The sequence below is a fragment of the Stegostoma tigrinum genome, chromosome 37 (genome assembly GCF_030684315.1).
Source record: "Stegostoma tigrinum isolate sSteTig4 chromosome 37, sSteTig4.hap1, whole genome shotgun sequence".
In the NCBI taxonomy this organism is placed as follows: Eukaryota; Metazoa; Chordata; class Chondrichthyes; order Orectolobiformes; family Stegostomatidae; genus Stegostoma; species Stegostoma tigrinum.
In genome coordinates this window covers 20,642,391-20,663,410 of record NC_081390.1, presented here as the reverse complement: position 1 = coordinate 20,663,410, position 21,020 = coordinate 20,642,391, and the positions used below count along the sequence as shown (strand labels likewise).

The window sequence follows — 21,020 nt, the reverse complement described above, 5'->3', positions numbered from 1 at the left end:
AACTACTTGACTAACAATTAGCTAAAGGCGTACTGTAGAAAAGGAATCTTGTGGCAATCTGAGAACGCCTCTATCCCTGGGCCAGAGGTTCAAGTCTCACCTGCCCCAAGAGGTACATCATAACATTTTCAAATGGGTTTCTTTTTAAACACAGTATGCCAGACACTTCAACAAAATCCATCTCATTACATCTGGAGGGGAAAGCCATCATTAGAACACCCACATCACAATTCAAGTGCCAGGGCACAACTAAACCAACAACTTAAGGATGGGCTGCAGTGGTAATGCCTCTACCTCTGAGCCAGGAGATCCAAGTTCAAATCCCACCAGAGGCACGTAACAACATTCCTGAACGGGTTGGTTAAAAAATATATTTTAATAACAAAAAAACACACAATTTAATGAAAAGGTACACAGTCTAACGTGAACGGAATACATCCACAGCAGGCAGTGAGTTGAATGAAAAATTGTGACTGAATCGTAGGACTGAGTTCCCATTTATTGGGCGGTTAAGCTTTGTCCCTGTAAATTCAAGATTGCAACGATGGCATTAGTGCGGCTTACTTGCGCACTGATTCAGGAAGGCACCGTGCAAAACAGCAGGAATGACAGAGCTCCAGTCCAGGAACAACTTCGAGTGATGCACAACTGCTGGTCTCAAGACTTCTGTACCCTCTCAATATTATGCTGCATTGCAGCAAAACAAACCTGGCGATAGCTACTGGGGGGCTGATAGTTGCACATTCCTGGGCACTGGGGCGCATTGCCCCCGCCAGCACACCGTCGGGAGTGGGAGAGAGCGAGTGAAGACCATCCCAAATTCCCTACCCTCCCCTAAATGTCTGACTTTAGCTGTTTGTGGGATCTTTATCCCATGCATGCTCCGGACAAATAAACCAGGAGTTCGACCATGCACACGCAGCAGAGGATATCATTCGATTTGATCAAGTTTCCTTAAAATTCTACCTCCTTTTGAAACAAAAAAAACACAATTTTTTTGTGAACAATTGCAAATTCTGATTCGATCAGCAATTTTTTTTAAATAAAAAGAAACATCTCGATGTTGCAAAGCTGCTCAAATGTGAGGTTTTCTTGGGGGTGGGGATTTACACCGGATTTACCTTATGTTTGTCGACGCCGGGATTTCGCAAGGACTTGGAGCGCTGCGGCGGCCGGTAGCGAGCGGCGTGTGCCCCGCAGTAATCCCGGTTATAGCGGGCTGACGCTGCCGTACGGGGCCGCAGATTCTCGCCTGTGTGAACGCTGTTCAAGCCGATCATGCTTCCCTCCGGGCAGTAGCCAGGGGTTGGTGGTTTTGTTTCGAAAGAGGTAGTTTTTTCTCTCTCTCACTCACACACACACACACACACACACACAGCAGCCTGACTTTTTTTTTGAATCAATGAGGAGCTCACTGCAAACAAACACATCAACTGTGCAGAGCAGAATTACAGCCAGAGCCCCACAGACCCGATCAATATCGCCTCTGGTTGGGACCAGCTGTGGTATTAGCATGCAATCCCAGGTTTTGCCTGCTCCACAGAGAAGCTCCTTTCTCCCCCTTAGACAAGCAGCCCCCTTTGGAGAAAATCGCTGTCACCTATTCTCGTGGCTGACTGTGTCGCAGCATTCAGTTCTCTGTTCTCTGTATCAGAACCAAATGTCAGCTCCTAATTAGCACCCTAGACAAAGCTCAGGGCTCAATAGACACAGAGAGAGAAAAAAAACATCTGGTAATCGACGTAGGTTGAGCTTTTATTTAAAACACACACACACACAGAGGCAGATTCACATGTGACGTGTTTTCAATTCTAACCTAGACTCCACTTAATGCTACCCACACCATGCCCTGCGAGAAGGGCACATGCCAACTATCCCTCAGGGGCCACAACTCAAAAGTTTACAAACATACCCGAAAGAACTGCGGATGCTGTAAATCAGAAACAAAGGTACAGATTGCTGGAAAAGCTCAGCAGGTCTGGCAGCATCCGTGGAGAGAAATCAGAGTTAACATTTGGGTCAAGTGACCTTTCCTCAGAAATTAACTCAATTTACAGCTCAAAGGTAGTCAGACCCTGGCACTGTGACCGGCTGTGATTAGGATTATAACTACCCTCAGCCCTGCCAGTCACAGACTGGAACCAAGAGATAATGGGAACTGCAGATGCTGGAGAATCCGAGATAACAAAGTGTGGAGCTGGATGAACACAGCAGGTCAAGCAGCGTCTCAGGAGCACAAAAGCTGACGTTTTGGGCCCAGGCCCTTCATCAGAAAAACCTCTGTTCTCCCTGTTCGTTCTTGTATGTGTCATTCAGGTACATTGTACAGGGAGTGAGTATGGTCAGAATACATTGTCGGACCCCAACAAATATAGCCTTCGAAAATAAAATAATACAATTGTTCTGAGGACAAAGGTATTAAATTTCCCTATGCACTACCTCCTCCAATCTAACGGTGGAAATCTGGTTAGAAATTACAAATTTTACAGCACAAAAAGGAGGCCATTCAGCCCATTGTGTCTGGGCTGGACAAATTGATGCAATATAGCCTAATCCCACATCCAGCTCCTGGTCCATTGCCTCTATCGCATTTCAACTGCACATCCAAGTACTTCCTATCTATGATTTAGGTTTCTGACATCATTTCAAACAGTGATGTCCCAGGCCTCCACCACCCACTATGTGAACTATATAATCAAATATCCTCTAATTATTCTAAATCTATGTGCCCAGATATTGACATCTGTGTTAAGGAAATAAGCCCTTCCTGTTCATATTTCCTGGTGTTTCAGCTGTTTCTGGCAATTCCTGGTTATGTCTAAATGTAGACTAGGACTCCAAGAGATCCCTATAATTCACAAACAGTGTGTCAAGGATTTTTAACATTCACCTATGTGTGCAGGTTCTGGTTACAGCATTTCGTCTAAAATGCAGCCTCTGATAATGCAGCAGGCCCTCACTAAAGCACTAGATTAATCAGTCTGGACCCCACAGTCTCTTCAGTCCAAGGCAAGGATACTAACACTGAACAGGCACCCATCTGACAAACAGGGTATCTTCACTCAAAGTCAGGGTTGCACTCCTGAAAATGATGACATTAAGTGTAAAGATTTTAAGTGAAGCATAAATTCCCATAAGAATCAATGTCAAAGCCAGAGTTAGGTTCCACAGGGCCTGCCTCGATAGAGGAAAAAAATTAAAACATTATATCAATACCCTCTAAGTTGAAATGTAGGATTTTATATGACTAAATTCCAACATTTCGACTCAAGATAAAATAAATTTAAAAATAACTATGAAAAAAGGTGTAATATTTTATTGTAGTTATCCAGTGGGCCCTCTGAATGTGGAAACAGGGTAGGGTGACTTTATTCATCAGTTTGCCTGCTGGGGGCCTTCATGTTTTCCTGGCTGGATCATGACAGGTACCTGGGTGGTTGGGAGGAGGGGGGTGGGGGGGGGCAGGTCTTTTGTTTGGGGTGGGAGTCTCGGTCGCCACCTCTTCCATAGTCCCTGAAGGCATCTACTGAATGGGACTTATCCTCATGCCTGTAGGAGTCCCTCCATCTGCCGCCACCTCAGCCAGTTTGGGAGGGAGGGGTTTAGGTCCGTGTTTCTATAGGTTAGTTTCCCTGGAGCCCCCAGGCTTGTCGGGAAGGGATTAGGTGTAGGGTCAGAAGGGGCAGCTCCATCATGTCTGGGCAGATCCTGAGTGCTCGTACCATCTGCTCCCTGGATGGCAGGGGGGAATGGTTTCAGGCCGTGGGGGTGAGAAACAGCTCCAGTGGGCAGCCTGGGCCTAACTGGATTTCAGATTTCAGATAAATGATGCGGAGACGAGAGTAGCCTTAGGTCCAAGAGAGGAAAGGTCATGCCAAAGAGGTGCCAAATCAGGTCAGGTAACATAAGCAAAGTTACAACAAATATGTTGCCCATTGAGATTTCTAATCCTAATAACTTGCCAACTGTAAAATGAAACAACGCTAAACAGGGCAAACTTACAAGTGGAGCACCTGACTTCGTAACATACCAACCTCAAATCAGCTAGACCCCGGAAGCTGTCAACTGGATCACAAATTTCAGAATTTAGTCTTGGAGTTCAAGAGTCAAATGCTACCTTGATTTGGGTCTCAGAGGACAGCTGGAGAGCTTTGAATGTTCTCTCCAAAGTTGGACCTGTTATAAATATGTGAACATAGATGACAATGACAAAGGTTAGGCATTAATCACTGAAAGGGAATGATCTTGACTGACTGAATAGCTTTCAATCCTGATGCACATTCTACCAAGCCTGTGAAAAAATGGTAATGAGGTTAGGGGTGCCTGAACAGAGTTAGCTTATTCTAAGTGCAGTCATAGCAACGTCAATGCATCATGATATTCCAAGACTGTGAATCAAAGCAAGTTATTGGAATGAAATTTAATTTTTAAAATGAATTTTGCTGATGTCCCGAAAATGCATACATTGGTAACACTGAACTACAGTAGGAAAGGGAGCATCCGTTTGAAAGCATAGGCTCCACGATAAGAGCTTAATTTTATTAATTTTAAATCCCCTGATCATTGTGGGTTTTGTTCATGGGAAGACATTTGCTAGAACTTTAGCAAAGTATTTTGTTTTGTCAAGCATCGAAAGAAATGAACAACCAGCTCCTCCCCAGTTTGTTCATGAGTCTATGCTGTGAATCTGCAATTCAACCTTGTTTGTCGGGTCTATTCGGAAATGAGTGCATTAGAAAATAATCAAGTGTCCCAGGGCTGCCTGTGGAGTTTAACGCCTGTGAATTCATGTATGAAATAGGAAGTGGATGCATATGGTGAAAATCGGCAATGTCTGATTAAATATCATTTAAAAGTAGGACTTTTCAAAGTGCAACCAATGGAATAAGGATCTGCAGTGGAACCCCAGGGAGTGCCAAGTAGTTACCAGATTTCTGTTAGCCAAAGAACATGATTCTCCAGCTGTACTTTCTAAACATTACATGAGATCTCATGGGGAGATGGTGGTGTAGTGTATTGTTACTAGACTAGTAATCCAGAGATCCAGGCTATTCTTTGGGCATACAGATTCAAATCCTACCTCAGCAACTGGTGCAGTTTGAATTAATAATTATGGCCTTGAAACTGTCTTTCATTACTGTTCAAAAACAGAAATCCTTTATAATTCAATGAAATCTGCCATCTTTACATGGTCTGGTGTACATGTGACTCCAGATCTACAGTAGCACTGTGAACTCTTAACTGCAAACCACTCATTTGCAACAGTTAAAGGATGGGCAACAAAATTGTTGGCCTGGCCAGCAGGCCCAAGTTTGATCAAAGACTGAAGACAATTTCTGTGGGAGCAGTCCAAGGCTCTAAGGATGTCCACTGAGATTTGCAAGGGTGTCCCTGAAAATGTATATGTTTATATGGAAGCATGTTAATACTCATAGACCATCTCTGGCAGCCTGTGTAAGTTCGCAAGGGATTGTGCCTGTAGTTGTAGGAAATGTGTCAGTAGCTTCAGGGGTCCCCAAGGGTCCGTCCATTCTTGGTGTTAGTCTTTCACAGAGGGGAGTTTAATAATATTTATCATAGATAACTTTCTTCCATTGTCTGTGTCTGGGAAATGGAAGGAAACATGCTTTGATTTTCCAATATATGGAAGGCAGCACCCCACTAGTGTTGGAATTGGTGGTTGGCAGGCTGGAGGCCCAGAGCAGGATGGCTAGCGGTCAGCAGGCCCGAAGCTGGGCAGCCGGCAATCCACAGACTGGGGCCCACTGTCATCAGCCTGTGACAGACACAGTCAGCAGCTCTTGAGCTTGGTTAGGGGTCAGCCCAGTGCCAGGGAGAGCGAGACCACACGTGGAAAGTCCCCAGCTTGAAGCAACTGCAGGCTATAGTAGGTCTGTAATATTTATCTTTTAATTTCTTTGTTTTCCTAATTTATACTATGAAGAACTGCAGTGTAGAACTCTTAGCTTTAATCTTTGTTTCTCTATTCTTATACCTAATCTATTTTAGTACCGATGATTTGTAACTAGATACTTCGTACCTAAGATGTCACTGTGGCAACATCATGCATTTCTCATTGTACTCCTGTACTTTTGTACTTGAGTACAAATGACATTTAAAACCCAATTCTAAGTCTAAGAACCAAACTGCATGTTTGTGTTTGTAACATCACCTCACCCCAAACAAGATGACTTCCCTAGGGAAAAACTACCCAGTCAGCAGGGAGTGGGAGAGGAAGAGGGTGCAGTTAAATGATACGCTACCAGCGAGCAGAGGCATAAACACAAAAAATTCAAAATCTCCAGAGATATAACTAGTCCCTCAGGCACATTCAGACCCGTAGAACCACTCTCCACTGCAAACATCCTTAAATATTGCAAGCCCTAATCCTGACTGACTGCAACAGAAAATTATTGTCTTACCCACTCCCAAGAGTGAGAAGACCTTTAGAAAGTACAATTTTGTCAAAGCCTCCTCCAATCAGAATTCCCAGGATTCACCACGGGAAAAGGGCTGCTATTGTCAGCTTTTCTCCTTCACCATCAACCGCTTCTTTGCCTGCTAAACTTACTTTCTGTCTCGCTGGTCCACCTACCCATTCTCTCCCTTCCCCTGTCCCTGTCATCACCACCTTTTCCAAGCTACTGTCGGTTCTGAAGTCATCACTGGACTTGAAGTGTTAACTCTGCTTTCTCTCCACAGCTGAGTTTCCCCAGCCATTTCTGTTTTTGTTTCAGATTTCCAGCATCCACGGCTCTTGGTTTTATAACTTGGTACAGGCCTGTGAAGTTCACTCTGTGATATCCCTCCCGTTAAACTGTTGAATCTCTGCAGACGTGAAACACACATTCTGAGAGGCTGTTCGAGCATTAATCCTCACTGCACGTGAGCAGCAATGAATTAAGAAGAGTGGACATTGTTTTGCAGTTGTTCTCTGCAGTAGAGAATGTGAATCATGAAGGCTGTGTCATCTGCCTGGCTGGCATGAATAAGGGCCTGAGTTACAGGCTCAGAGTCATACAGCACAGGAACAGAACCTTATGTCTAACCAGTTCATGTCGAACATAATCCCAAACTAAACCAGTCCCACCTACTGCTCCTGGCCCCACACTTCAGTGAACATAGTCCCAGTCTATCCAGCCTTTCTTTATAACAGAAACCTTCCATACCCAGCAACATTGAGGAGGAAGCAATTGTTGTGAATAATGACAGTATTGCTGGGTAACGTTCGCTCTAATCTGAGCATCTGCGTGGCCTCACAGCCACTTGGAGTTTCTGCACACAGAGTGCCAGCACATTGACTTCCACATGTACAGATGTCGTTGCCACGCGCAGATGGGTTTATCCTAATAACCGACAATGGATTCATAGTCAGCATTAGATGTAGACCAAACTGGCAGGATCCCAGAAAATAACAATTGAACTGTATGTTTTGGTAGCAGCTATAAAGAAAAGAATCCCCACCAGAACATGGAGACAATTTCCCTCTCTTGAAATACAATATTGCTATTTCTCACATCTGTGTGACAGATGGACAGAACTTTAGTACAATGTCTTATCATGAAATGCAGCATTCGCTCAGCCCTGTACCAGAGACTCAGCCAAGACCAATGACATAAGTAGGACTGAGAAGAAGGAGGTTCTGTTGACAGGGTATCAATCTCTAGGGTCAAAACTCAAAAGGACTACAAAAGGTAGTAACATCAAGATTGCTACTGAAGCCATGAGCCAGTTGTGGTAGGAGGTGATAGCCTGATGGTATTTTCGCTGGACTGTTAATCCAAATACCAAGATAAAATGCCTGGAGACCCAAATTTACATCCCGCTACAGCAGAGTTCAATTTAAAAAATTAAGACCCCAATAATGACCATGAATCATTATCAACTGTCATCCTGACCTGTCGAGCCTACATGTGACTACAACAATATAACTGATTCTTAACTGCCATCTCGGCAATTAGGGATGGGCAATATATGCTGCCTAGACAGTGATGCCCTTATTCCATAAATGAATAAAGGAAAAAAAAATAAGATAAGATCAGAGAGTTAAATGCATAGCTCAAAGTTTGGGTGGGAGAAAGGGGTTTCAAATCATGGGGAACTGGCACCAGTACAGGGGAAGGTGAGAGCTAAGCAGTTGGGGCAGTCTTCATCTGACTTTCACTAAGTGAAAGCTACACCATAAAATTGCACATGTAGGACCGTCAAGAGGACTTCAAACCAAATAATGGGGAGGAGAGTGCAGGGTGTTCACATGAGGGGAGATCTGGAAAAAAATAAAGCACAAGGCAATAGCACATAATGATAATCAGAGTGACAGAAAGGGACAGAACACATACATTTAAGAACGCAGCAGCAAGTAAGGTCAGTTTAGGAAAAACCATTCAAAAGACAAAACTTAAGGCTTTTTACCTGAATGCATGCAGCATTTAGAACAAAATGGATAAATTAATAGCTCAACAGAAATGAAGGATTACGAGGACATGGTTGCAAAGTGACCAGGGCTGGAAGACATCAGGAAAAACACTTAAAACCCAGAGGGTAATGGGTGCCTGAAATTCTCTGCCCAGCTTAGTGGTTGAGGCAGAAACCCTCAACCCATTTAGATCCGCACTGAACCTGCAAGACTATGGAACATGCTCTGGTAGGTGGGATTAGAATGTGTGGTTATTTTAACCTTTCTCTTTTTCAGAGAGTGTAAACATGATGGGCTGATTGGCCTCTTTCTGTACCATGTTATTTTTTTCCCAGTTTCTACAGGCTGACATACAAGAAAAGGGAGAAGTTGCCACAAGTATATAAAAAGGAATAGAGTAACTTAAATAAATATTGGTCTTTCAGAAGATGAGGTTGATGAATTCATAATGGGCTTTGAACAGTGATTTCGAACAGTTGCTTTGTAGGTTTCTAGCGTTCTCATGGAGGTATTACAATGCAGGAAGAGGCCATTCAGCCCATCATACCTGCACCATGTCTTCACACTAGGAGATTCACAAACTTCCCAAGAATTGCAGAAAATCAGAACATAAAGCAGAATCATTAGAGTGTCAGTCAGAAAAACGTCAATGTCTGTTAGGGAGAGTAGCCAAAGGGAGAAAAACAATCAGGATACAATTAAGATCTATAATCACCTAAAGCAAGCTTTTGTACAGTGGCAGAATATTTCTCTCTAATCCACTTGTGGGTTTGTACATCAATCCTGAGGCTAGCAGTGATCCTCAACCATGAGTGAAGGTTAACAGGAGACGATGGCTGATGTTCCTCCAGCCACTGGAGGCAGTGTCACCAGATCTGAACAATCAATCAATCCTCTGGGCCACAGCTTCCAACTTGTACAGGCCAATAGGAAATAATTTTGCAGTGCACCTATTTGTATCAATGGCCTATCCCAATCCTTTAGAACCAAAGAATTTGCTTTCTTTCTGGAGTATGATCCCTGTTTTCTTTAATTCATTAATGGGATGACAGCATCACTGGATAGGCAACATTTATTGCCCAGAGGGCAGTTCAGAGTCAACCACATTGCTGTGGGCTTGGAGTCACATGTAAGCCAGATGAGGTAAACATGGCAGTTTCCCTCCCTGAAGGGCATTGGTGAACCAGATGGGTTTATCCTAGCAATTTACAACTGATTCATAGTCAGCATTAGATGTAGACAAAACTGGCAGGATTCCAGAAAATAACAGATAAAATGTACGCATTGGTAGCATCTATAAAGAAAAGATTCCCCACCAGGACACAGAGACAATTCACTTCTTTTGGAATACAATATTGCTATTTCTCACATCTGTGTGACAAATGCACAGAACTTTAGTACAATGTCATATGAAGTTCAGCATTCACTCACCCCTGCACCAGAGACTCAGACAAGACTAACATCACAAGTCCCATAGAGGAGTTTGAAGGCTCAAAATCGCAACCCAGCAATCTTATACTCCAGCAACTACTAACTTACACCAGCAGTTTCCTCCACTGTATACATCTGAGCTTTGTGCATGGCAACAACATCTGTACATGTGGAATTTAATGTGCTGGCACTCTGATTGGTGTGTGTGGAATCTCCAAGTGGCTGTGGGGCCACACAGATGCCGAGATTACAGGGAACATCGCCCAGCAATACTGTCTAATATTGCTGGCAGCCTTTGGCATTCAGGACAGCAGTGACTTGCAGAGCTCTATGGCTTATGTGTGATATAATGTTTGTACACTTTCAAGGGATTGGCTAGTTCAGTTGGCTGGATGGCTGGTTTGCAATATAGAGTGATGCCAATAGCATGAGTTCAATTCCTGCACCGTGAAGGACTCTCCTTCATAACCTCTCTCCTCACCTGAGATGTGGTGACCCTCAGGTTAAACCACCAGCCATCATGTGTTTAACAAGAGAGCGCGCGCGCGCACACACACACACACACACACACACACATACACACAGCGCGTGCGCGCGCGCGCACACACACACAGCGCGCGCACACACACACCGCGCGCGCGCGCACACACACACACACAGCGCACGCGCGCGCACGCACTCACACAGCGCGCGCACGCGCACACACACACAGCGCGCGCGCGCACACGCACACACACACAGCGTGCGCGCGCGCGCACACGCACACACACACAGCGTGCGCGCGCGCGCACACACACACACACAGCGTGCGCGCGCGCACACACACACACACAGCATGCGCGCGCACACACACACACACACACACACACACACACAGCGCGCGCGCGCACACACTCACACACACACACACACACACACAGGTGTCTATATGTCTATATATACACTTGCAAAGGAGATAGGCTCAGGAGTGACCTTATAGAGGTTTATAAAATCATGGATCAGGCAAATAGTCTTTTCCCCAGGGTAGGGGAGTCCAAAACTAGGGGGCATAGGTTTAAAGGTGAGGGAGGAAAAATTTTAAAAGGCATCTAAAGGGGCAGCTCTTTCACACAGAGGGGTGTGTGCGCAGTGCGGTGCGCGTGCGCGTGTGTAATGAGCTGCCAAAGGAAGTGATGGAGGCTGGAACAATTACAACATTTAAAAGGCATCTGAATGGGTACATGGGCCAAATGCTAGCAAGTGGGACTAGATTAATTTAGGATATCTGGCCAGCCTGGACGAGTTGGATCGAAGGCTCTGTTTCTGTGTTACATGACTCTACATCTTAAACTGCATGTTGACCCACCATAAACCAGGATGTGATACCCAGTAGTCTAACCTCATTTTAAATAAATAACTGACAGTGATCAATTTACAAATTTTTGCTGTATGTTTGGAACAGTTGTGAGAAACGAGAGACTGCAACATTTGCAAGTGGTCAGGTAACCCACCGTCCTGCCTAATGTTTGAGAATTAGTGTTAGTTAAGATGTCTCAAACTCAGCAATGCAGTGATTCTGTCACTTTGTGTTACCTCACCCAGTTCTGTAACCTGCACTTGTCCCATCTGTGCAGGATTAACAAAATTATTTTAGGCACAAACTTTAAAATTCAAAACACTGTTTTACAAGAGCTCAAGGGCACAGCAGTGAATAGTAGTCTTTGCTGTTTTTGTATTCTTTAACAATCTAGTAACAGGAATTGCTGGTCAGGAAAACTTCTACCCATTTCACCATCTACCATCCTCATGGTTGTACACTACAATGATAACTGAGGTATTTGAATGATACGAATCAATCTCTAACAATTAGTGTACAATAGTTGCAGACTTGAGGCAAAGAAACCTTTTGAAAAATTATAAAGTCTCCCATTCCTCCCAGGCATGCCATTTGCCAAGACTTAAATTATTAATATTTTGTACCCCAAAGACAGGAACTAGAGGGAGTTTATTCATTTATTTTTAGCTTATGTCTTTTCAGTAAAGTTAGTGGACACATTCTCTGCACTTCACATGCTTCACTGCTGTGCAGCTCCAGTTCCTTTTCCACCATGTTCCTATTTTACATCCCCAAGTGTGTTTACAATATTTGACTTAAATCTTCCATTTGGTATCAGTGAGTTCCACATTCCCACCTATCTAACTTCTCTTCATCCCCAAAATTCCTTGTTGGATTTACTTGCGATTGCTTTATATTTACACTCACTAGTTTTGGATTTCCTAATTGGAGACGGGGTACTGTGGAGACATCTATGATAAATTAGTATTCCAGGGACCTAGGTTAATGCTCTGGTGATTCAGGACCAATTAATTAATTGGGGAGGCAATGGCCTCGTGGTATTATTGTTAACTGTATTACTGCTAATCCAGAGACCCAGCTAATATGCCGGGGACACAGGTTTGAATCCCATCTTGTCGGATTGTACAATCTGAATTCATCCTTTAAGATCCTAATGATGGCCATGAAACTATTCTTGATTGTTGGAAAAACCCATCTGGTTCAGTGAGGTCCTTTAGGGTAGGAAACCCAGTCTGGACTATGTGTGACTCCAATGTGGTTCACTCTTAACTGCCCTCTGGGATGGGCAATAAATGCTGGCCTGCCCAGCAACACCCTCATCCTGTGATTGAAATTAAAAAAATTGAAAATTAGGCTCAGTAATGGCAGCTGTGAGCAATCATTCCCAAACCCCTACATAGCTCACCAAGATCTTTGCGCGGGAGGGAAACCTGGTCAGGCCTACATGTAAACACAAGCCCACAACTAAGTGGTTATTTCTTAGCTGTCCTCAGAAATGGCTCTGCAAGCTGCACTGTTGTACCAGACTACAGTGGTGTAAGAAGAGAGCTCAGATAATGGGAACTGCAGATACTGGAGAATCAGAGATAACAAGGTGTGGAGCTAGATGAACACAGCAGGCCGAGCAGCATCTTAGGATTAGGATGCTGCTCGGCCTGCTGTGTTCATCCAGCTCCACACTTTGTTATCTAAGGAGAGAGCTCACCGCCAGCACTTCAAACACAACTATGGACAAGCAGCAATAGGAAATGCAAAGGCAGATAGTGGGAACTGCCGATGCTGGAGAATCTGAGATGACAGGGTGTAGAGCTGGATGAACACAGCAGGCCAGGCAACATCAGAGAAGCAGGAAAGCTGACGTTGCGGGAAGGGTCCAGACCCAAAACATCAGCTTTCCTGCTCCTCTGATGCTGCCTGACCTGCTGTGTTCATCCAGCTCTACACCTTGTCATCTTATAATAGCAAATGCAAGTCTTGCCAGCAAGACCCACATCCCAAGCATGGACTGGAGAGAAAAAAAAGGGAACATTCTCTCTAAACATGGAAAAATAGAAGATAGGAGCAGGAGGCCATTCAGCCCTTCGAGTCTGCTCCGCTATTTTTCACGATCATGGCTGATTGTCCAATTCAATAGCTTAATCCTGCTTTCTCCCCATACCCTTTGATCCCATTGGCCCCAAGTGCTAGATCTAGTCACCTCTTGAATATATACAATGTTTTGGCATCAATTACTTCCTGTGGTAATGAATTCCACAGGCTCACCTCTCTTTAGGTGAGGAAATATCTCATCTCCGTCCTAAATCATTTACTCCGAATCCTCACACTGTGACCCCTGGTCTGGACACACCCACCATCAGGAACATCTTGTCTGCATCTAGCCTGTCCAGTCCTGTTAGAATTTTATTAGTCTCTATGGGAGCCTCCCTCAGTGATTTGAAATCTAGCGAAAACAATCCCAATCTAGTCAATCTCTCCTCGTGTCAGTCCCACCAACCCTGGAATCAGCCTGGTAAACCTTCACTGCACTCCCTCAAGAGCAAGAGCAAGAGCAACCCTCCTCAGAAAAGGAGACCAAAACTGCACTCAATATTCTAGGTGAGGCCTCACCAAGGCCCTGTATAACTACAACAACACATCCTTACTCCTGTGCTCAAAACCTCTCGCAATGAAGGCCAACCATACCATTTGCTTTCTTTACCTCCTGCTGCACCTGCCAGCTTACCGTCAATGACTGGTGCACAAGGACACCCAGGTCCCACTGCACACTCCCTTCTCCCAATTTACAGCTATTCAGGTAGTAATCTGCCTTCTTGTTTTTGCTTCTGAAGTGAATAACCTCATTTTTCCAAATTACACTGCATCTGCTATTGATTTGTCCACTCACCCAACCTGCCCAGAACATGCTGAAGGATCTCTGCATCCTTGTCACACTTCACCCTCCCACCAAACTTGGTATCATCTGCAAACTTGGAGATACTACATTTGTTCTCTCACCCAAATCATTAACATATATTGTGAAATGCTGGGATCCCAGCACTGATCCCAGTGGCACCCCACTAGTTATTGCCCGCCAATTTGAAAAACGATCCATTAACTCCTACACTTTGTTTCCTCCCTGCAAACCAGTTTCCTCTCCATCTCAATAGACTTTCCCCAATACCATGTGCTTTGATCTTGCACATTAAACTCTTTCATGGGACTTTGACAACACTTTCCGAAAGTCCAGATATGCTACATCAACTAGATCCCCCTTGTCAACTCCACTAATTACATCTTCACAGAATTCCAACAGATTTGTCAAGGATTATTTCCCCTTCATAAATCCTTGCTGACTGTCTGATCCTGCCTCTGCATTCTAAATGTTCGGCCATAAAATCCTTGACAACAGACTTGAGAATTTGGCCTACTACCAGTGTTATGCTCACTGGTCTGTAATTCCCTGATTTCTCTCTACATCCCTTTTTGAATGTTGGAGTGACATTAGCCACCTTCCAATCTGCAGGGACTGTTCCAGAGTCTACAGAATCCTGGAAGATGACCACCAATGCATCCACTATTTCTGAAGCTACTTTCTTAAGTACTCTGGAATGTAGATTATCAAGCTCTGGGGATTTGTCCACTTTGAATCCCAACAATTTTCCCAGCACCATTTCTTTACTCATATTGATCTCTCTCAGTTTGTCCCTCTCACTAAATCTTGTATCATCTAACAATTCTGGTATCTGATTTGTGCCCTCTTTTGTGAAGACAGTAGATCTTCTACTGACCTCCTTCACTCAGAACGCAAGTAGCACCAGCAGGAGTAGGGCCTTTCGGCCCCTCAAGCCTGCCCTGTGCCTCAACTCCTCATATAAGTTCCAATATTCTACTTGTGAGTGAAACAAAACGATACTTTGACTTGTTGGCACACCAAAAGACTCCTAGTAACAATATAGAAACAACAGGATTGTAAGTAGCTCCTTTAAAAGCCTCTCTGCAAGGCCAAAGCAGAGAGAGAGACAGAAAGAAAGATACATGGACACAAACAGGACCTTGTAGCAAAGGGTTGAATGAACGAGACTTGTCTGTATAAGAAAACTACCAGCTTTGATCAACCTGTGCCAAATCTGGTTAGTTTAAGCATGAAGCTAATTTCTGTCAGCATTTAGTACAATAAGGAAAGAGACAGTTCCATTATTAAATGAGAACAATTAAATAGCACATTCCCAGAGCTCAATGAAAACTGATTAGACCATCAGCCAATGCTGTGCAATACTTTTAGACTTACACTGCTGTTGCTTTCCAACTTTGTTAGACTTGACAAGCAATTATAATTGTGTTTTTTAATAAAAAAAAATGCTGAAAGGATTTTCATTTTAAAAAAACCATCTCAATCTTACAGAAGTCCCTTGTCTGGGCATGACCAGCGTCAATAAAAAGTTAATTGTTTTTCTTTGCAATCTTACCTTGAGCAGTTCCTTTGGGAAATCTTTCCCATCATTCAGACCTTCCAGGTTCCCGATGAAATCGGAACAAGACATCCTTTTGCCAATGTTCTGTGATCAGAAAAGGGAAAGTTCAGAGCTAAAGCTATAGAGAAAGCCTCCTGAGAATCTGAGGGAACAATGTGGTCAAGGAAGAGACAGTGTTGTAGAATAACAGAATTTTCAGCAGAGACAAGCTATTCAGCTGAAATGGTCCCTATATCAGCGTGCACTCCCCATAAACCTCCTGCCCCCACACTTCATCCCATCATCTTATAAAAATCCTTTTGCAGAATGTGGACATTCCTGGCTAGGCCAGCATTTTCTGCCATCCCTAACTGCCCTGGAGAACATAATGGTGAACTGCTGCAGTCCATAGAAATTAGGAGGAGGCCATTCGATCCTCCAAGCCTGCTCCACCATTCAGTATAGTCACAACTATTCTTAAGGTGAGGGGAGAAAGATTTAAAAACAAATCAAAGAGCGACTTTTTTTTTACACACAGGCAGTGGTTTGTGTGTGGAATGAATTTCCACAGGAAATTGTGGATGTCAGTTCAACAATAATGTTTAAAAGACATTTGGATTAGTACATGAAGAAGTGTTTGCAGGGATATGGGCCAAGTGCAGGCAGGTGGGACTAGTTTAATTTGGGATTATGGTTGGCATGGACTGGTTGGACCGAAGGATCTGTTTCTACGCTGTATGACTAGGACTAGTCCTCTGTCTTAGTGTCATGCTCTCACTTTCTCCCTATACACCTGAGCATTCTTAAAATCTAGAATTTATCTTTCTCCTTCTGGAATATTTTTAAAGACTTGGTCTCCACAGCCATCTGTGGTAGAGAATTCCACAGACTGCCTACCCTTTGAAGTAAGAAGTTTTCCTTTAAACTCAATTCTAAATTGTCTACCCTGTATTCTGAGACTGTGTTCATTGGTTCTAGACTCTCCAACCAGGGGAAAACATTCTTCCTACATCTAGCCTATCCAGCCCTGTTACAATTTTGTACCTTTTATAATCTGATCACCTCTCATCCTTCTAAAAATTCTGGTGAGTACATGGCCAATCAAACAAATTTTTCCTCATTAGGACAGTCCTGCCAACCCCCTATCAGCCGAATGAACCTCGACTACACTCGGTCTAACACAAGTACATCCTTTTTAGATAGAAACACCAAAACGGCATATAATACTCTGGATGTGATCTCACCAATGGCTCCATACAACTGCAGTAAGGCATCCCTACATCTGAACTCAAAAAACTCAAACTCAATTTCACGTGGGGACATCCACAGTGCTATTAGAGAGGGGGCAACGGTGAAGGTAATATATATCCAAGTCAGGATGATCGGGACAGAAGCTTGCGAGTGGCATTGTTCCCATGTATCTGCTGCTTTAGTCCTTCTAGAGGACACAGGTCACAGGTTTGCAACATGCTGTCAGAGGACCCTTGTCTGGGCTGCAATTGTTCATCTTGTATATGATAGACACTATGCTAAGTGGTGGAAGTAACAAATGTCGAAGTTGATGCTTCGTCCTCATCACTCATCCAGTCAACTGGAGAGTATTCTGTTAAACTCCTGTCTTGTGCCTTGTAAATTGCAGGACTCCGGCTCATCAGGAGGTGAGTTACACCTCAGAATTCATAGCCTCCACTTCCTTGCTGTTGTAACCACAGATTGTATACAGAGTCATAGAGTCAGACAGCACGGAAATAGACCCTTCAGTCTAACTCATCTCTGCCAACCAGACATCCCAATCTGACCTAGTCCAATTTGCCAGCATTTGGACTATATCCCTCTGAACTCTTCCCATTCACTTCCTCATTACCTTTTAAATGGTGTAATTGTACCAGCCTCCACCACTTCCTCTGGCAGCTCGTTCCATACACACACCACTCTTTGCATGAAAAAGTCACCCCTCAGGTCCCTTTTAAATCTTTCTCCTCTCACCTTAAACCTATGCCCTCTAGTTTGGGCTCCCTCACCCTAGGAAAACTACCTTGGCAACTGACCTTATCCATGCCGCTCAATTTTATAAACCACTGTAAAGATCACCCCTCTGCCAAGCCGATTCAATCTCTCCCTACAGCTCAAACCCTCCAGTAGTAGCAATGTCCTTATAAATCCTTTCTGCACCCTTTTAAGTTTAACCACATCCTTCCAACAGAAGAGCAACCAGAATTGTACACAATATCCTAAAAGTGGCCTCACTAATCTCCTGTACAGCTGCAACATGACATCCCAACTCTTATACTCAATGGCAGCATGCCAAATGTCATCTTCACCAGATAACAAGGTGGGGAGCTGGATGAACACAGCAGGCCAAGCAGCATCTTAGGAGCACAAAAGCTGATGTTTCAGGCCTAGACCCTTCATCAGAAAATCTACCCTGTCTACGTGTGACTCCTTTATATGGCTGATCGATCTCCGCTCCTGCTCAATGGTTATCCCCAGGACAATGATGGTGGGGGATTCCCAGCAATTGTAATGCAGTTGAGTATGTGAAGGGAAGATGGTTAGGTTCTCCTTTTTTCAAAGTAGTAATTGCCTGGCACTTGTGTGGTGTGAATGCTAACTTCCACTTATCAGCCCAAACCTACTATGTCCAGGTCATCGTAGAATCATCAGCGAACATCCACACTTTGTAATTTACAATGGCGGGGGGGGGGCGGCGCAGGGAAAGGCTATGCCGAAGATGGTTGGGCTCAGGACACGAGGACAAGACCCTGAGGAACTCCTGTAAAGATGTCTTGGGACTGAGATATCCAATCAGAGCCATCGTCCTTTATGCTGTGCATCCACCAGGAGACAGCTTCTCCCCAGAATCCTATTAACATAAAAATCTGCTAGGGCTTCATGACTCCACACTCAGTCCCATGCTACCTCAATGTCAAGGGCAGTCTGTCTCATTCCTCTCGAGGACAGTTCATAACAGCGTTCTAGAAGAACATGCATTCATATTGAAGAGTAAACAGTGTAAAAAAGAGCCAGGAGGTCCTGGATGAAGTTGGTGTTCCCTCAAGTACAGAAGATCAAAGGGTGATCTTATTGAAGCGTTAAAGGGAAGGTTAGAGTAGATCGAGGGAAACTATTTTCTCTGCTGATAGAGTCAAATGGGGACAATCGTAAAATTCAAGCCAAGTTTTTCAGGAGAGTTGTCAGAAAGCACGTCTTCATGCTGAAATCTGGAATTCTCCCCATCCCCCAAAAGCTGTCTGAGGTTGGGCGTGGGGGCAGTGTGGAGAAGAGAAGGTCAACCAAAATGTCATAACAGTGATTCATAGTCTTGCACACAAAGCTTGGCAGCTAAAGTAGGTTGATGGGAGTTAAAATACAGATCAGCTATGAGATAAATGAAAGGCAGAAGAGGCTCAAGCAGTTGAACGGCCTCCCCCTGTTCCAATTCAACAGTGACTGAATGGTATAATCAACACCTTGTTTCAGCAACGATGAGTCTTTGTTCTCAGGCCATCAATATACGTAGACAGCATTTGGTTGCTATTGGTTGCAAAGTCATCAGTGAATTCACTGCTCAGCTAGATTAAATTGAGCTCAGTTCCCGCTGAGCTATTGTAGTTCTGAAGCTCAATTACTGTGAGGCTGCTGACGGTTACTCCCAGCACAATGTCGACTTTGAATGTGTGGAGTTAGGAATTTGAAGGAACGTTAGAGATACAAGTCTTTTGTCACTGCTTATTCCTTGGCCTCCAGCTAGGCCTTTATTTAGGTGACTGGCAGAATATCTTCCTAAAATTATTCAGGTTGCTGATTCAAGGACATCACTAAAAGCTGAATTCAGCATGATAGCTTAACCTCATGTGTACGAGTTATAATTCCAACACTGTTTAAAAGTTTCCCCATGGTAAGTGGTGCACAGTTACCAAAGGCTTAACAGAGGTCCAAAAGTTTGGTGTAGGGATATTAATCTGTGCTAAAGTTTGGCAGAACTGTCTTAAACTCTTTACATGAGCTTGTGAGATTCCCCTGATAGGGCGTTAGGATCCAGGGGCATCTTCAGCTGAAGTACAGTTACAAGCCAATTAGATCAAGGTATACATTCAAACTGAAGGAGACCACACAGCTACTGAGCCTCCTCTGTGATTCAATTCAGCAGCTAATCTGCACCATAGCTCCGACAGCTCGTATCCCTCGATACGTGGGTAGTGTGAATAGCCAAGGCCTTTTCCCCAGGTTGGGAGAGTCCAAAACCAGACAGCGTAGGTTTAAGGTGAGAGGGAAATATTTTAAAGGGACAACCTTTTCATGCAGAGGGTGGTGTGTGTATGAAATGAGCTGCCAGAAGAAGTGGTGGAGGCTGGTACAATTACAACATTTAAAAGGCATCTGGATGAGTATATGAATAGGAAGGGTTTAGAGGGATATGGGCCAAATGGGACTAGATTAATTTAAGATATCCGGTTGGCGAGGATGAGTTGAACACGGGTAACAAAGTGTGGAGCTGGATGAACACAGCAGGCCAAGCAGCATCTTAGGAGCACAAAAGCTGATGTTTCAGGCCTAGGCCCTTCATCAGAAAAGGGGGATGGGGAGAGGGTTCTGAAATAAATAGGGAGAGACGGGGAGGAGAGATTCCCTGAGGTTGGTCCGCTGTGTTCATCCAGCTTCACACTTTGTTATCTTGGATTCTCCAGCAACTGCAGTTCCCATTATCTCTGATCACAATTTTAACCTCACTGTGAAGTCTCTTCCAGGGATGCCTAACCTGAAGAGGTTACCCTCCTCCCTCCGGACCAACCTCAGGGAATCTCTCCTCCCCCTCTCTCCCTATTTATTTCAGAACCCTCTCCCCATCCCCCTCTCTGAAGGAGGGTCTAGGCCCGAAACATCAGCTTTTGTGCTCCTGAGATGCTGCTTGGCCCGCTGTGTTCATCCAGCTCCACACTTTGTTATCTTGGATTCTCCAGCATCTGCAGTTCCTGTTATCGCTGAGTTGAACACGGGTCTGTTTCTGTGCTGTTTAACTCTATGACTCTACCCATACATTGTGACAGTGCTGTGCCTTTACAAGAGGTGTTCAGTGCTGTTTCTCTGGCAGTTGGGTGCTGTCACAGTGGTACCAAAACGTATCCTTCAGACAGACGGTTGGTAAACAGCCTTGAGTTCTCCCTGGGTGTTTTAAAAGTCATGAGTGGGTGGGGCAGGCTCACACAGATCCAGAAGGACTTTAGTTTTGCTTTCACTGAACTGAGTAAGTATTTGCTGGCTGCTGGAGCTGATGGTTTGAATTCAGAGCTGTTGAGTGAAGTCTTAGACACAGAGCTTCCTCTTAAAAATCTAAAAGGGGCAGACTGTTTCCTTCCACTGGACTGGAGAGAGACAGCACATGAGAATACTAACTGTGTTGCTAAAT

At 44.2% G+C, this 21,020-nt stretch overlaps 1 protein-coding gene across 17 annotated transcripts in view; it reads right to left on the bottom strand.

The window, feature by feature from the left end:
- Nucleotides 1-21,020, bottom strand: part of LOC125467477 (PH and SEC7 domain-containing protein 1-like) — a 193,198-nt gene that overhangs the window by 37,256 nt on the left and 134,922 nt on the right. For 16 of the 17 annotated variants that reach the window (XM_048563337.2, XM_059640393.1, XM_048563335.2 and 13 more), the window contains one exon: nucleotides 15,629-15,718. In XM_048563337.2, coding sequence (XP_048419294.2) covers nucleotides 15,629-15,718 — 90 coding nt within the window. Of the gene's footprint in view, nucleotides 1-1,121; nucleotides 1,702-15,628; nucleotides 15,719-21,020 lie in introns of those variants that run through there. The other variant, XM_059640396.1, reaches the window with a different exon arrangement.